At 41.4% G+C, this 17,886-nt stretch overlaps 1 protein-coding gene and 1 pseudogene across 1 annotated transcript; one reads left to right on the top strand and one right to left on the bottom strand.

Moving 5' to 3' along the window:
* Positions 1-17,886, bottom strand: part of LOC25490716 (disease resistance protein RPM1-like) — a 50,726-nt pseudogene that overhangs the window by 7,619 nt on the left and 25,221 nt on the right.
* Positions 12,038-16,050, top strand: LOC120579297 (uncharacterized). Its single transcript, XM_039831194.1, has 2 exons — positions 12,038-15,585; positions 15,874-16,050. The coding sequence occupies exons 1-2, from the start codon at positions 12,134-12,136 to the stop codon at positions 15,989-15,991; spliced, it is 3,570 nt and encodes a 1,189-aa protein (XP_039687128.1). The 5' UTR covers positions 12,038-12,133; the 3' UTR covers positions 15,992-16,050.

The following is a 17,886-nucleotide window of genomic DNA, read 5'->3' as shown; positions in this document are numbered from 1 at the left end:
GTTGCTCCTATCAATGCAGCTCAAATGCCTCCGTCATACCCATATGTGCCGTATTCTCAGCATCCTTTCTTTCCGCCATTTTATCATCAGTACCCTTTGCCACCGGGCCAACCTCAGGTTCCTGTCAATGCCATCGCTCAACAGGTACAACATCAACCACCAGTTCAACAGCAGCAGCAGCAATATACTAGACCAACTTTTCCTCCTATACCTATGTTGTATGCAGAGCTTCTTCCAACTTTACTCCAGAGAGGACACTGCACGACTAGGCAGGGCAAGCCTCCACCGGACCCTTTACCTCCAAGGTTCCGCTCTGATCTTAAGTGTGACTTCCATCAAGGCGCTTTAGGGCATGATGTTGAGGGGTGCTATGCTCTAAAGTACATCATCAAGAAGCTTATAGATCAAGGGAAGTTAACTTTTGAGAACAATGTGCCACATGTCCTCGATAATCCGCTCCCAAATCATGCTGCCGTGAATATGATTGAGATATGTGAAAAGGTTCCCATGCTGGATGTCCGCAATGTTGCAACTCCTCTGGTGCCGCTCCATATCAAGTTGTGCCAAGCTTTATTGTTTGAACATGATCATGCCGAGTGCCAAGAATGTTTCCGCAATCCTTTGGGCTGCCATGTCATCCAAAACGATGTCCAGAGCTTTATGGACAGCAATCACCTTACTGTCAGTGATGTGTGCGTAATTGTGCCGGTCTTTCACGATCTACCTGTTAAGAGGGTGCCTTTGAGGGAGAGCGTTGAGCCGTTGGTGATAAGGTTGCCAGGACCAATTCCTTATGTTTCGGACAAGGCTGTTCCATACAAATACAATGCTACTATGATAGAAAATGGAGTAGAGGTGCCTCTAGCCTCCTTTGCCACAGTAAGCAATATTGGCGAAGGGACTTCTGCAGCGCTAAGAAGCGGGAAAGTTCGTCCGCCGTTATTTCAGAAGAAGGTAGCTACGCCAACCACTCCACCAGTTGAAGAAGCAACTCCAACCGTTGTTTCACCCATTGCTACAGATATGAACCAGCCAGGCAAATCTATAGAGGATTCGAATTCAGATGAGATTCTGAGGATAATAGAGAGGAGCGACTACAAGATCGTTGATCAATTGCTGCAAACTCCTTCAAAGATATCTGTCTTGTCGTTACTCTTGAACTCTGAGGCTCACAGGAATATCTTGTTGAAAGTGCTGGAGCAGGCTTATGTTGACCATGAAGTCACGGTAGATCGTTTCGGTGGCATAGTGGGAAATATTACTGCTTGCAACAACCTCTGGTTTAGTGAAGAAGAGTTGCCGAAAGTGGGAAAGAGTCACAATCTGGCTTTGCACATCTCGGTGAATTGCAAATCAGACATGATATCAAATGTGTTGGTGGATACCGGTTCCTCCCTCAATGTAATGCCCAAGTCAACTCTAGATCAGTTGAGCTACCGAGGGACCCCTTTGAGGAGGAGTACTTTCTTGGTCAAAGCTTTTGACGGATCTCGAAAGAATGTGCTGGGGGAGATAGACTTGCCGATAACCATTGGCCCTGAGAATTTCTTGATTACCTTCCAAGTGATGGACATTAATGCATCCTACAGTTGTCTGCTGGGAAGACCATGGATACACGATGCGGGTGCGATAACCTCCACCTTACATCAGAAGTTGAAGTTCATAAGGAATGGAAAGCTTGTTACCATTCATGGAGAGGAGGCATACCTGGTTAGCCAGCTATCATCTTTCTCCTGCATAGAAGCAGGGTCTGCAGAGGGGACTGCTTTTCAAGGATTGACTGTCGAAGGTACGGAGCCCAAGAAGGATGGAACTGCAATGGCTTCTTTTAAGGATGCACAGAGAGCCGTCCAAGAGGGTCAAGCTGCCGGTTGGGGCAAGTTAATACAGCTTCGTGAGAACAAGCATAAGGAAGGTCTTGGCTTCTCCCCAACTTCAGGAGTTTCCACCGGGGCATTCTGTAGTGCTGGGTTTGTCAACGCGACCACAGAAGAAGCAACTGGATTTGGCCCGAGGCCTGTATTTGTTACACCAGGAGGCTTTGCAAGAGATTGGGATGCCATTGACATTCCCTCAATCATGCATGTTTCCGAGTAATATACCTTGTTGCTTAAGTATCTTGTTTTTTTCAAAAAATAACAATCCTCTCGCTCTGCCCAAAGCGAGAGCGATATTTTCTGTAAGGGCATGTTTGTTTCGGCATTGCCGTTGATTAATAAAAAAATTGTCGTTTCTTTCACGACTGCTTTTTTTTAGTGCCTTTTTTCTTGGAAATAATGGTAATGCCAGAAAAAACCAAAACATCTGTATTTTTCTTATTAATTTCAAAAATCTGCATAAAAACCCTCTTTCTAAAATCATCCAACCATTTTACGCAGATTGAACTATAATGAACCCGTTGGGCACAGTAATCCTGCATTCTCTCCGAATTTTGAATTCCCAGTGTTTGAGGCCGAAGATGAGGAAGGTGATGACACACCATATGAGATCACTCGGTTACTTGAGCAGGAAAAGAAAGCCATTCAGCCTCACCAGGAAGAGATTGAGCTTATCAACATAGGTACCGAGGAGAAAAAGCGAGAAATCAAGGTCGGTGTTGCTCTAGAGGAAGGGGTCAAAAAGAAGATCATCCAACTCCTCCGGGAATATCCGGATATTTTTGCATGGTCGTATGAGGATATGCCAGGTCTAGATCCTATGATTGTGGAGCATCGGATCCCCACCAAGCCTGAATGTCCTCCCGTCAGGCAGAAATTGAGAAGGACTCATCCAGATATGGCTCTCAAGATTAAGAGCGAGGTTCAAAAATAGATTGATGCGGGTTTCCTCATGACAGTTGAGTACCCTGAATGGGTTGCCAATATTGTACCTGTGCCAAAGAAGGATGGTAAAGTCCGGATGTGTGTTGACTTCAGAGACCTGAATAAAGCCAGTCCAAAGGACAACTTTCCATTACCTCATATTGATGTGCTTATTGATAATACTGCTCAATCTAAGGTGTTTTCCTTCATGGACGGTTTCTCCGGCTACAACCAGATCAAAATGTCTCCTGAAGATAGAGAAAAGACGTCTTTTATCACTCCATGGGGTACTTTCTGCTACAAAGTGATGCCGTTCGGCCTAATAAATGCTGGTGCTACCTACCAAAGGGGAATGACTACTCTGTTTCATGACATGATTCACAAAGAAGTCGAAGTATATGTGGATGATATGATTGTGAAGTCGACAGATGAGGAGCAACATGTTGAATATTTGACAAAGATGTTTGAAAGGTTGAGAAAATACAAGCTTCGATTGAATCCCAACAAATGTACATTCGGCGTCAGATCCGGGAAGTTATTAGGCTTCATTGTCAGCCAAAAGGGCATTGAAGTCGATCCTTGTCGCGTCATTTTTTGGAGATCAAGGCTATTTGATTAGCTTTTGACTCACTAATTATTTCACGACTGAACATTTAATTTTATTAAGAAAAGGGGAAAAAAAGTTCAAACTACCCCTATTTGAAAAGATTTAGGGTTCGGGGGTTAGTTACATAAAGGGAAGGTATTAGCACCCTCTATGTCCGTAGTACTCTACGGGAACCTCTTGGTTTTATTTAATTTAATGTGCTATAACTTGCTTGCTTTTGAAAAAAGAAGTTAATGTGATGATTAAAAGAAAAAGAAAGTGAGACCTAATTTATCTACATTTTTTATTGATTTGGAAGGACATGGTCCTCTGCCTACGTACCCGTGAGGGATCAAAACCTCGTAGTTCGGGGTAAAAATTGACGTTTGATTGGTTGTGTGTTTTTTATTAGTTTTGAAAAAAGTTTTAAAAATAAAAGCCAAGTGGCAAATAAGAATTTGTTTGTGTTTTTTATTAAAAGAGAGATGACTCTAAGTTGATTTAAAGTTGATTGCAATTTTGATTAAGAAAATAAAATAAAAAGGACGATCACTTGATTTAGGATCAAGGTTTATTATAAAAAGTATTTTTATGATTTTTTTGGTTATTTGCATGTTTTTGTTGTTTTTTTGAATAATTGCTAAACTAACGGAGCAAGAAAATAAAACGTAATAACCTAAGCAGAAAAGTAGAGCATGCACCCACACACGCACACATGCACCTAAACTATTACAAAAAAACCTATTTACATTCTAAGGTCTGCAAAAAAATAAATGACAAGAAAAAGTAAATAAATTATTTACATCAAGGCCTAATTTACATTCTAACATGCATGAGAGAACATAAATTAATAATTACAATGCTAAACGATAAATAAAATGTATGCAAGACTTGAAAGAAATAAATAAAAGGTTCAATCACAAGGTGGGAGGTGTAGCAGTATTATGGGGTGTGCAGAAAGTAAAAAAAAGGTTTGGGCCTAGATAGAAACGGAGCGGGTCATGGGTTAAGCCTGGCGGGTCGACCCGGATTTGAGAGGTATATAAAGGGTGTGAACCCTAATTTCCTCATTTTTCTTTTCCTTTTCTCTCTCTTCTTCCCTAAATCTCTCAAACTCTCTCTATTCTTTCTTCTTTGCTCCGACGGAAAGATGAGGGGGTTCCGGCGGCGGCTGGCCGGCCGGTGCGGCGGCGCCACCGCGCCGGAACCCTAACAACTTATTTTTTTGATTTTTTTTTTTGCTTCCTTCTTCTCTTCCCTTCCTAGTTTCGTTTTTAACCTCAGAATTTCAAGATAAGCTACCCACAGTCCTAGATCTAAGAGATAGCATAGTGAAAAAGGGATACTACCTTTGATTTGGATTTTGATTTGGTTTGAGATTGGCTCGATCCCGTTTGCCCTTCTTTCTTCTCTCAAACTCGGTCCTGGATGCTGTGTTACGGGTTGATGGCCGCCGCGACTGGATTGTGTGTTGATGATTCTGTTGGTTGAAAATTCGCTGCTGGCTTTGTGTGTTTTGGTTACGGGTTTGATGATGATTGCTGGATTCGCCGGAATTCGGTGATGTTGCTTTGATGGGTTTCGACGGTCACGGTGGCGAACCCTTGGTGTTGCGTACGGTTGAATCGGTTCTTCTCTCTGGCTTTCCGTGTGCGCCCTGCTGTGTGGCTTATGTGCGTTCTGCCGTGTTGATGCTATGTTGCGATTCCGTTTCCTCTATTGTTCCTGTGTTTTGCTGTATTTCCTGTGTGTTTTCTTGGTTGTTTTGCAGGTTGTATTTATAATGTGGTTTGGAACTAGGGTTTGTTGCTGATGAGCAAAAAAGCAGTGGCTTGGGGGAGGAGAAAGGGGAAACGCGCTGTTGACAGCCTGTTTGGATCTGCTTCAGATGAGGCGCGAGTTTGTTTGGGTTGGATGAGGATGAAACACGCCGTGACAGCCTGTTTGGATTTGCTCCAGAGGAAAAAACGGGTGCCTCTTGTTATTTGCTATGAATCTGGACCATTTTGGACGTTTTTGAGACTTTGGACAATTTCGGGACTTAAAAAAAAAAGAAAAATAATAATAAAATAAATAATAAAAGGATAACATCTACATTTTTGGTTTTAAATAAAAAAGAAAAAATTTTAAAATGGGAATAAAAGAAATTTAATCTAATCTTGGACTAAAATTAAAATTAGAATTTTAAACTAAAAATTTGAAAGATGGAAATAAATAATTAAAGACTGAGAGAAGAGGGCCCGATTCGGAACTTTATGAGGTATTTTAAAATACCTCCCTGCCGATTTTTTCACTGAAATGTTAAAGTCTGATCAGGGTCAAGTGACACGTGTCAGTGGGATCTTGGGTCAAAAATTGGGGTATGACAGATGCCCCTATTTAAGTTTCTTCGCTTAGAGATTCGAAGGTAAAATCTTTGACTCGACGAGCCGAAGAGACTTAAATACAAAAGTGCACCAATTTTGACCTAAGATGTTTATGAATGCTCATGATTTAATTATGAATGCATGATGACAATGACGGCTCGACTGGAATGAAAAGACACTGGGATACCCAAATTCTTCGAAGAAAAGGATCCGACTTTACTGGGGAATCTGGTTTTACTGGGGAAAATGGTTGTTCCTCATCGTCTCGATATCTCGAAACAAAGTGCAATGGTTCAGCCTCCAATGTCCGTTTGTGGACTTGGTTTTGAAAATGAAATAATAGAAGGATACAAGCTATTTGTTGGTTGAAATTGGCCACTTGTTGCAGGCTGTCCATTGGTTGGAACTGGTTGCCGGGCATGAGTTGTTCGTTTGTTGGAACTAGTTGCTCGAAAGAAAAAGAAATTGACATAGGCTACTCGTTTGTTGGAATCGGTCGCTGGGCATAAAGATAAAAGATCGACATGAGTTGTTCGTTCGTTAGAACTGGTTACTCGAAAGAAAGTAGACATAAGCTAATCGTTTGTTGGAATCGGTCGCTTGAAACATAAGTTGTTCGTTGGTTGGAACTGGTTACTCGTTATAAGGTAAAGAGATAGATACAAGCTGTTCGTTGGTTGGACTTGGTCGCTTGAAACATAAGTTGCTCGTTGGTTGGAACTGGTCACTTAAAATAAAGACACAAGCTGTTCGTTGGTTGGAACTTGGTCGCTTGAAATAAAAACACAAGCTGTTCGTTCGTTGGACTTGGTCGCTTGAAATGTTTGATTGGTGACATCTCTGGAACAGCTACGCTAGGGATGACGTTTCGGAATTTGGAATTGATTAGTGGCATAACTAGCACGGCTTTACGCCGGGTATGACATTTTGAAATTGAAATTGAAATAGACATTGATTAGTGACATAATTAGCACGGCTTTACGCCGGGTGTCATACCCCAATTTTGGACCGTTTAAAATCTCTTGTCCGTATTTTAAAATGGTTCACGTTCCCTTTTTATTCGTTTTTTTACCATTTAAAATTCGGGTTTCTTGTCTTTAGTCATTCAAAAAGTTTTTATTTTTACATTTAAATCAACGTTCGCATTTCACAACAATTAAAACCGTCTCACTTTCATTTTTATGACGCATTTTTGTTATATAGTCTTTTAGTCGTAACGATCACGTCAAAAAAAGAGAAGGCCTAATCGCATTTTAAAAGGCGTTTTTTTATTAATCTTTTCAAACAAAATTTCGGCAGGGAGGATACTTTGAAGTACCTCATGTCGGATTCCGAAGGGACTTTTTTTTTTTTTTTTTCTTTCTTTCTTTTTTTTAAGCTAGTTTTGTTTTTTATTATTTATTTTCTTTATTTTTATAAAAGTCACTCACGTGACTTCTTTTCTTTCCTTCTCTTTTCTTTTCTTTTTATTTTTTTATTTTATTTTATTTTATTCATTTTGTTTTTTTATTTATTTATTTATTTATCTGTCAAATCTTTTTCTCCAAGTCTCAGCTGCAGGGGTATTTTTGTCATTTGTTTGTACCAGAGCCAACCCTAATTTGTCACTATAAAAGCCTGTCAATCATTGGGAAATGGGCCAGAGAAAAAATCACTGTTCACAGAAAAATCAGCAACCACACATTTTTTCCAATCAAGTCACAAACACAATTTCCTTCTCTCTCTCCTCTTTACCAGATCAAACACAAAAATCATAAGAACAAATATGAATATCACCAACATTCACCAACAACATTCATGAACATTTGTTAACATAAACAGCACAAATTCACAAAACCAACTCAAATCAACACATAACAAAACAAAGCAAACCGAACCGGAGCAAAAGGGGCGCGCCGGAACCGAATCGGAGAGAGAGCAGATCCAAACTTGGAATCTGCGTGAGGTCGCGAAGAAGAAGGAGGAGAACCGGACCGGATTCAAACAAAGAGAGGGAGATCGGAAAAAGAGGTAATGGTTTTCTTTCAACTTTATGTTGTGTTTTGTATGAAGTTTTTTTTGAAACTAAATTTGTAGATCTAGCTCAAATTTCTCTACCCTTTTTAAAACTAATACCGGATTCGAGTAGAGGAAGGGAAGAGGAGTGGTTTGATGTAAAAAAATTCGAAAAAGCAAAAAAAAAAAACTCCGGCGCGGCGGCGCTCCGGCCGACCACCGCGCCGGAGCAGCTCCGGCCGCCCCTCCCCCACCTTCTTCTCCGGCGAGATTCCTAGAGAGAAGTGGGAGCTTCTCTCTCTAGGTTTTTAGAAAGAGGTTTTTTGTGAATTGTGTTATGTTTTTTTTGTTAGAACTCTTTTATAATGCTTTCTTTTTTGTTGGATCTTGTGCACGTGCGCATACTGCAATTCAGTGCTCCATCGCGTTACAGCCCTTGGATCTGGATCATTCCTTGATCTGAGGGCTCCTGTGTATCTTGATTTTGGATCAGGTGGATTTTTTTTTTCTGCGTGAGTATGGTGTGGTTTCTGTTTGGACCATCAGATCGTTGATCTGACGGTCACTGTGTTTTCAGTATAATCCCTTTGTTTCTATGTTGTTTTTGTGACCCTTGGATCGTTGGATCCAACGGCTGTGATGAATCCAGTGAATGAATCTGGACTATTGATTTAATCCAATGGTCCAGAATTAATCCTGCTGAGCCAATGTTTTATTATTTTTTATTTTTAATTATCTTTATTTTTTTAAATACTGTTTTTACACTTTTTGACATTTTTGTGTTTAGAAAAAATTCCAAAAAAATATTTTTCTCACTATTTTAATTTTCTCTAATTTTAAAAATCCTTTCTATTTGTTTTCTTTTTATGGTTTTTTGTTCATTTCTTATATGATGACCTTAATTTTTTTATTTGTCTTAATTCTTGCTTATTATTTCTTATGTCTCATTCACCATAATATTTCTTGTGATTACTAACTATTTAATTTTTGTCTTGAATCATAGCATGCACTTTTAATTTTATCATTATTTTATTTTGTCATTGACTTAGTGTGTATAAATAGGGAATTGTTGTAATTTTATTTCTTGCATTTTATTTTGGCATAAAGGCCTTAGGGTTGTATTTAGGAATTGATGTAATAATGTAGGTAACACAAGCACCGACACATGCACCGACACTACCACATTTTATTTACCGCTTTCCGTTAGTTTTTACGACGTTACGTTAGTTTTCACCGTTAGTTTAGAAAAATCATTTTCTCAAAAAGTCAAATATGCAAAACTTCAAAAATCATTTTCTTAATAACTTTTTTCCTTTATTTTCTTAATCAAATTCTCAATCAATTTTTAATTCAACTTCAATCATTTTCAAAATTTAAAATCAATCAACCTCACTTGTTTTCTTTATCTCATGCCTTGAGGCCTCTTTCTCTTCTTAAAACCCATTTTCGAAAAAATCTTAAAATCAACCTAACCCACCAAAGAAATTCTTGAGTGGAACTACGTCGGTTTTGATCCCTTTCCCAAAAAGGGTACGTAGGCAGAGGACTCGTCCTTCCAAATCAAATAAAAATAACCAAAAACATACTTCTTCTCCCTCCATTCTTTCACTTAGACATTAGGCAATAATTTTTCAAATAAACGAGTAACTTAGCACAAGATAATCTAGGTAAGCGGTTCCTTCGGCGTACCGAAGTCGTCTAGGGTGCTTAACACCTTCCCTATTCGAAACCAACCCCCGAATCCAAAGTCTCGAAAAGGGTTTTTACTCATTTTTTCCCTTCCCAAGAATAAAAATCGAGAGTTCAAAGATCGACGATTCAAATCAATTAATGGTTTGACATCCGAAAATCGCGAGCACAGAAATGGCGACTCCGCTGGGGATTCTTAGATCCTACGTGGGTTAAACCCACCTTACTTTCTTTATTTTGTGCTTTATTACTTGTTTATACTTTGTAAATATTTGCTTACATGTTTACCTTATTACGTGAGGGGTGAGAAAATAAGCTCTACACCCGAGCTTGAGGGAAATATAAGATAGGAGTGGTAGACTCATAGTGGCATACCGAGAGTATACTCGTGTCTTGTCACACGTGAGATAACCACACTTAGCAAAGGAGCTTGAAGTAATATATGTCGACGTGTGTTTTCACATTTTAGACTTTATTACTCTTAAGTTTCCAATGAAGCTAAGAACCTTTTAGTAACCCTTAACCCATCTTGGCCTTTTAGGATGTAGTGCGGTGGCTAACCGAGTGTTTTCTCGGAATTAGTCGACACGCGATACTACACTCAAATGAGACTTTCCTACGAACGTTGTTGGACCGGGTGTTTTCTCGGTATCCGATAATATTCGGAAGTGGTCAATGACTTTGGGAACCTCGGTAGAACCCTTGTTACAAGTGCAATTTAAACCATAGTCCTTACCAAATGGCATTGTTACCCTTGACTCCAACATTGTGGAACTTACCCTCACCATGTATTCTATGTATTTGAGCATTATCATACATACATGCATTCATTCATAAACATATTTTTTTCATCCATTGAAATATTGAAGGACTTATATAGGTTTTTTTTATAAACATCATAGGTTATGGAGGTTGTTGGAAGGAGGACCCACGGGTATAAATTCAAGGCACCGGATACAGAGAGTTTAGAGGGTTTGAGGGGTTTGACGAAGATGTTGAAAAATCCGGGTCATTTTCAGGAGCGGTACGGTAATTTACTCGACATTCTCAAGACAAAAGTGGATGTAATGCTTCTCAATACTTTGGTCCAGTTCTATGATCCTATTTACCATGGCTTCACATTCCCAGACTTTCAGCTCTTCCCAACTCTAGAGGAGTATTCCCATTGGGTTGGTTTACCGGTGCTCGATGAAGTACCCTTTCATGCCTTTGGACCCATTCCTAAAATCCCTACCATTGCAAAAGCCCTTCACCTTGAAGTAGCCGACATAAAAGACAAGTTCACAACCAAAGACGGTCTCCCATGTTTACCTTACAACTTCCTTCACCAAAAGGCCACCACTTGTTTCGAGAAATCCAAAACCGATGATTTTGAGTCTATCCTTGCCCTGCTTATCTATGGCATAGTCCTCTTCCCGAAAGTTGACAAGTTTGTTGACATGAATGCCATACGGATCTTCTTAACCCAAAACCCGGTTCCTGTTTTACTCGCTGACACGTATGTTGCTATTCATGATCGTACTAGTCATGGAAAGGGGACCATCGTCTGTTGTACACCTTTACTCCACCGCTGGATTACTTCACACTTACCCCGTCCCAGTATTAGACCAGAACCTATCCCTTGGTCCCAAAAGCTCATGATTTGGACCCCAAAGGACATAATCTGGTTCAACCCATCTTGTGACCCAGAGTTTATTATTGACAGTTGTGGTGACTTCAACAATGTACCTCTTCTTGGTACGCAGGGAGGAGTTAGCTACAGCCCAATTCTTGCGAGACGACAGTTTGGGTATTATATGGAGATGAAGCCTGTGTACCTCATCCTAGATAGGGATTACTTCCTCTACAAAAAAGATGATGCAAATCAAAGAGTGCAGTTCGAGAAAGCTTGGTATTCCATTGTCAAGAAAGATAAGAATCAGTTAGGAAAGAGATCGGTTATCGCCCATGAAGTTTATGTCCAATGGGTTATTGATCGAGCCAATAAATTGAAGATGCCATACCCACGACAAAGGATTGCAACATCAACCGTCCCAGCTATACCTTTACCTTTACCTCCCGAGTCCTTAGAAGGGTATCAAAAGCAGTTGGATATCGAAAGGCGTGAGAAGTCCATGTGGGAAATGAAGTACCGCAAGAAGGATCAGGAGTATGAGACTGTGATGGCCTTACTAGAGCAAGAAGCCTATGATAGCCACAAGAAAGATGTGATAATCGCCCAGCTGAAAAAGAGTATCAAGGAGAAAGATGCCGCGCTTGATCAAATTCCCGGGCGGAAGAAGAAACGTATGGATCTCTTTGATGGGCCGCATTCTGATTTTGAGGAGTAGCTCGGTTCAGAGGCTTGAGAGTCTTTCAGTTTGTTTTTGATGTTTTTTGTGTAGGTACGAAGTTTATCCCTTGGCTTTGTTGTTAGAAAGGGAATTATCTTGTAATCAACTTTGTTTTTTATGATTTGTTTAGGTTGGTATGTTTACAAAACTGCTTTTATAGGTCCTTCAATAAAAATAAAAAAAATATATAAAAATTGCATATTTTGGCATATAGCATATCATGCATCATATTGCATTCATAAAAAGTATCAAAATCTAAGTCTCATACTCTCCTCATTTCTGCCTCAGAAAAGCAAAGTGGCCCGGCGTATTCAGTACAAACCCACTCGCATTCACAACACTCGAGCTCATATCAAGAAAAGGATGTTAGCGGCAGAACAGGAAAACGCTCAGCTCAGAGAGGAATTGGTTAACCTCAAGGGGGAGATGGAAAGAATGGCACTTATGATGGAAACTATGATGGCTGAGAGAGAGCAAGCAGCAATCTCCAATTCAACTCCTGTTGTGGTCGTCACAGCTGCACCTGAGGGTCCCCCGCAACCATCTCCGACTACTACTACAACTATCGGCCTCGCCCAGCCTCTGATGACTGATTTTTCTTCTGGTAATATGGCAACTATGGGCAACTCAGGCTTCCGTCCTCTTGGCCCCCAGGGTCCCTTTGCTACTCCTCAATATTCCATGCCTTCAGGCTACCCTTGGGGCATGCCGATTGCAACTAACGGGGTTTTTGGTCCAGGCGCTACTGAAATGCCTTTCCCACAGGGTCAACAGACTTCGGCACATTTCCAGATGAGTCAACTAATTCCTCAAGCTACCATGACTCAAGCAGGTCCTACTGTGCATGTTGGGCCACAACATGAAGAGCAGATTTATCACTCCGACAGTATAATGGGGGATGATAAAGCAATCGATTGGGAAGAAAGGTTCGGTGCTCTAGAGAAGAAGATGAGTAATATGCGGGGAAAGGAAACAGTCGTCCAAAGCATATATGACCTTTGCTTGGTACCAGATGTAAACATACCTCCAAAGTTCAAGATGCCTGTATTTGAGAAGTATCAAGGGGACACATGTCCACAAAATCATCTAACTATGTATATTAGCAAGATGATAGCTTACAAGAATAATGTTCCCTTACTCATTCACTGCTTCCAGGATAGTTTGACTGGTCCGGCACATACCTGGTTCATGGGGTTGAAAGGAGTCACTACTTTTGAACAGTTGGCTGAGGCCTTCATGCAACAGTACAAATATAATACCTATCTGGCGCCAAGTCGCAAGGAGTTGCAGTCCTTAACCCAGAAAGAGAAAGAATCGTTCAAAGAGTACGCACAACGCTTCATTCAAAAAGCTGCTCAGATTCGTCCTCCTTTGGATGAGAGGGAACTTTCAGAATTGTTCTATGAAACCCTGAGCCCTTGTTATTCAGAAAAGATGATTGTCTGTGCATCACAGAAGTTCACTGATTTGGTGGAAACAGGAATGCGTATCGAGGAGTGGGCTCGTAAGGGAGCAGCTGTTTCGGGAGGTTCTTCAGGTGGTTCTTCAGGGATTTCGTCCAATGGTAATAAGAAATTTGGGAATGGTTACCCAAAGAGGAATGCTCAAGAGGTCGGCATGGTGGCTCATGGAGGACCTCAGCCCGTGTACCCTAATCACCCCTTTGTTGCCAACATCACCCCACAAATGACCGCACCCCAGAACCCAAACTATCAATCATCCAGACCTCAAGGACCTGCACCATACTACCCCCCATTATACCAACCACTATACAACCTACAACAATTCCCTCAACAACCATATTACTCCCAACAACCATACCAACAGAGACCACAGCAACAACCCCGTCCTCAGGTTCCTTACAATCAGCAGAATCAAAGGCAACAATTTGACCCCTTGCCAATGACCTATGGAGCATTGCTCCCTTCTTTACTTGCACAGAATCTAGTCCAAACAATACCACCTCCTCGCATTCCAGACCCTCTCCCACGCTGGTACCGTCCAGACCTTCATTGTATTTACCATCAAGGGGCACCAGGCCACGATGTGGAGCGTTGTTTTGCTCTTAAGAAAGAGGTTCAGAAACTGATAAATAGTAAAGAGTTAACCTTCACCGACCCTGATGCGGTAGCTCAGAACAATCCTCTGCCTACTCATGGGCCTGCTGTTAATATGATTCAAGACGATCAGGAAGAGGCTCGCATTCTCTCTGTAGGTGATATCAAGACTCCTCTGGTACCGATACATGTGAAAATGTGTAAAGCAACTCTCTTCAACCACAATCATGAAGCTTGTGACATATGTTCGATGGATCCTCGTGGATGTATACAAGTCCAGAATGATGTGCAGGGTCTCCTAAATAGAAGAGAACTTGTGGTTACAAGGGAACCCGAGAGCAAGGACGTCTGTGTTGTCACTCCGGTATTCAGAGCCAGGAGGCCGCTGGTGATAAACCCTAACAGTACAAAGCCCGTTGGTACTCCCTTGGTAATCTGTGTGCCTAGGCCCACGCCTACTACTGCTCAGAAAGCTGTACCCTACAAGTATGAAGGCACGATTCTAGAGCCCGGAAGTGAGACAACTTCACCTGTTGCTGTGGATAATATCGCAGAGAATAGCCGGATTTTGAGGAGTGGCCGCATCTTTCCTACGGTGGGTCCGAAGAGTGTTAGTGTTCCGGTCGATGAGCCAGTAAAAGAGCGAAACGCCGGTAAAGGTAAAGCTGGGGAGCAGGCCAAAGAGTTTGACTTTGAGGATGCCGATGAAGTCTTGAAGCTGATCAAGAAGAGTGAATACAGGGTGGTGGACCAGCTGTTACAAACTCCTGCGAAGATTTCCATCATGGCCCTGTTATCAAGTTCTGGTGCTCATCGGGATGCCCTGAGGAAAGTACTAGACCAGGCATTTGTGGATTATGATGTAACTCTGGGTCAATTCGAAAGCATTGTGGGGAATGTGACCGTGTGTAACAGTCTGACTTTCAGTGATGAAGATCTCCCGGCGGAGGGGAATAAGCATAATCAAGCATTACTCATCTCTGTACTTTGCAGAACAGACTCGTTATCCAACGTCTTGATAGATACCAGCTCTGCACTTAATGTGATGCCCAAGTCAACTCTCGACCAATTGGCGTACTCCGAGGCTCCTTTGAGACTTAGCAAGGTGACAGTGAGGGCCTTCGATGGAACTAGGAGATCGGTGTATGGTGAGGTAGATTTGCCAATTTCGGTCGGCCCACATGAATTTCAGGTTACTTTCCAAGTCATGGAAATCCAGGCTTCTTTCAGCTGTTTGCTCGGCAGACCTTGGATTCATGACGCTGGGGCTGTGACATCTACTCTCCATCAGAAATTGAAGTTCGTAAGTCGTGGAAAGTTGATCACTGTGAGTGGCGAATCGGCCTTTTTAATCAGCAATTTGTCTGCTTTCTCTGTTATCGGTGGTAGTGGTTCAGACGGGCCATCATTCCAAGGATTCTCTGCCGAAGAAAGTGTCGGTAAGATTGAGACTTGTATGGCCTCGTTGAAGGATGCCCGGAGAGTAATTCAGGAAGGCAAAACCGAAGGCTGGGGTCAGCTAGTGGAGTTACCAGAAAACAAGCGTAAAGAGGGAATTGGTTTCCTTAACAGTAAGCCTGGGATGTTCGACCCTACCAGAGGTTCTTTCCACAGCGCTGGTTTCATTCATGATTCACTAGAGACCAATGCAATTTTAGATGATGCACCTGGAGGAGTGACACCGGTCTTTGTGACGCCTGGAGGAGCTTGCTGCAACTGGATTGCTGTTGACATTCCTTCTGTGACACCCCGCTCTAAGTAATGTGTTTGTCTTGTCTTTTGTTGTTTTTTTGTTTTTAAGAAAACTCCTTTCGTTCTGCCCAAGGCGAAAGTGAAATCATGTAGGGCTTTGTTTTGCTTCTAGTACTTTTATTACAAATAAAAATCGTCGTTTCTATCACGGCTTTTATTACTTTTTATTTTTTGTTGCTTCTTCTGGAAAAAATGGTAATACAAAAATCCAAAAAAATCATTCTCTTTTTCTTTTAAATTTCAAAACCAAAGGTCTGCATTTACTCATTAAAATCAATCATGAATCATGTGCAGACTGAACATAAGTGAATCCGTTGAACACAGTGACCCCATGCTTTCTCCCAACTTTGAGGTCCCGGTTTACGAGGCTGTGGCAGAGGAGGATGAGGAGATCCCGAATGAGATCAAATGAATGTTGGAACAAGAAAGGAAGACAATTCAACCTCATCAGGAGGAGATAGAAATCATCAATCTGGGTATTGAGGAAGACAAGAAAGAAATCAAGATTGGGGCATTGTTGGATGTATCTGTCAAGAAAAGAGTAATTGAGCTTATCAGAGAATATGTTGATATATTCGCATGGTCATACAAAGACATGCCGGGTCTAGACCCTGATGTCGTTGAACACAGACTACCTTTGAAGCCTGAGTGTCCTCCGGTAAAGCAGAAATTGAGAAGATCTCATCCTGATATGGCCCTCAAGATCAAAGAGGAGGTGCGAAAGCAGATTGATGCAGGTTTCCTAGTCACATCAGAGTATCCTCAATGGTTGGCCAACATAGTGCCTGTTCCAAAGAAAGATGGCAAAGTCAGAATGTGTGTTGATTATCGGGACTTGAACAAGGCTAGTCCGAAGGATAATTTTCCTTTGCCTCACATTGATGTATTGGTTGATAACACTGCTAAGTGCAAGGTTTTCTCCTTCATGGACGGTTTCTCCGGCTACAATCAGATCAGGATGGCTCCTGAGGATAGAGAAAAGACGTCTTTCATCACGCCCTGGGGTGCTTTCTGCTATGTGGTGATGCCATTTGGTTTGATAAATGTTGGTGCCACTTACCAGAGGGGTATGACCAAAATCTTTCATGATATGATTCACAAAGAAATTGAGGTCTACGTAGATGATATGATTGTTAAGTCTGGCACAGAAGAAGAACATGTTGAGTATTTGTTGAAGATGTTTCAGCGGTTGAGAAAGTACAAGCTCCGTTTGAATCCTAACAAATGTACTTTCGGTGTTAGATCTGGTAAACTCCTAGGCTTTATCGTCAGTCAAAAGGGTATTGAAGTTGATCCCGACAAGGTCAGAGCCATCAGAGAAATGCCTGTTCCAAAGACAGAGAAGCAAGTCAGAGGTTTTCTTGGTAGACTCAATTATATCTCCAGATTTATCTCTCACATGACCGCCACATGTGGACCAATTTTCAAGTTACTCCGCAAGGATCAAGGGGTGGAGTGGAATGATGATTGTCAGAAGGCTTTTGATCAAATCAAAGAATATCTGTTAGAACCTCCAATTCTTGTTCCTCCAGTTGACGGAAGACCTTTGATCATGTATTTAACAGTACTGGAAGATTCCATGGGCTGTGTTTTGGGTCAACAAGATGAAACCGGAAAGAAAGAGCACGCTATCTATATTTGAGTAAGAAGTTCACTGATTGTGAGTCCCGATATTCTGTACTTGAGAAAACTTGTTGTGCTTTAGCTTGGGCTGCCAAGCGTCTCCGTCATTATATGATTAATCATACAACTTGGTTGATATCCAAGATGGATCCTATCAAGTACATATTTGAGAAGCCAGCTTTAACTGGAAGGATTGCTCGCTGGCAGATGTTATTGTCCGAGTATGATATCGAGTATCGCACTCAGAAAGCAATCAAAGGTAGCATCTTGGCAGAACATTTGGCTCATCAACCAATCGAAGACTATCAACCAATCAAATTCGACTTCCCAGATGAAGAGGTTATGTATCTAAAAGCAAAAGATTGTGACGAACCAGTGTTCGGTGAAGGTCCTGATCCGGAATCCGAATGGGGTTTGATATTTGATGGAGCTGTTAATGTCTATGGAAGTGGAATTGGTGCGGTCCTCATTACCCCTAAGGGTACTCACATCCCTTTTACTGCAAGGTTACGTTTTGATTGCACAAACAACATCGCAGAGTACGAAGCTTGCATCATGGGTATCGAGGAAGCCATCGATTTGAGGATCAAGAAAATTGTCATTTATGGAGATTCAGCTCTTGTGATTAACCAGATCAAAGGAGAATGGGAAACTCGTCATCCTGGATTGATTCCCTACAGAGAT

The sequence above is a fragment of the Medicago truncatula genome, chromosome 3, assembly GCF_003473485.1.
Source record: "Medicago truncatula cultivar Jemalong A17 chromosome 3, MtrunA17r5.0-ANR, whole genome shotgun sequence".
Taxonomy (NCBI): domain Eukaryota; kingdom Viridiplantae; phylum Streptophyta; class Magnoliopsida; order Fabales; family Fabaceae; genus Medicago; species Medicago truncatula.
The sequence above is the reverse complement of the archived record's forward strand: the minus strand, read 5'-3'. Positions and strand labels throughout refer to the sequence as shown.

Excerpts from the sequence above, each read along its gene's own strand:
- LOC120579297 (XM_039831194.1), top strand. The coding sequence starts at position 12,134 with ATGTTAGCGGCAGAACAGGAAAACGCTCAGCTCAGAGAGGAATTGGTT. Across the intron at positions 15,586-15,873 it reads TCTGTGACACCCCGCTCTAA|ACTGAACATAAGTGAATCCG; the intron begins GTAATGTGTTTG and ends AATCATGTGCAG.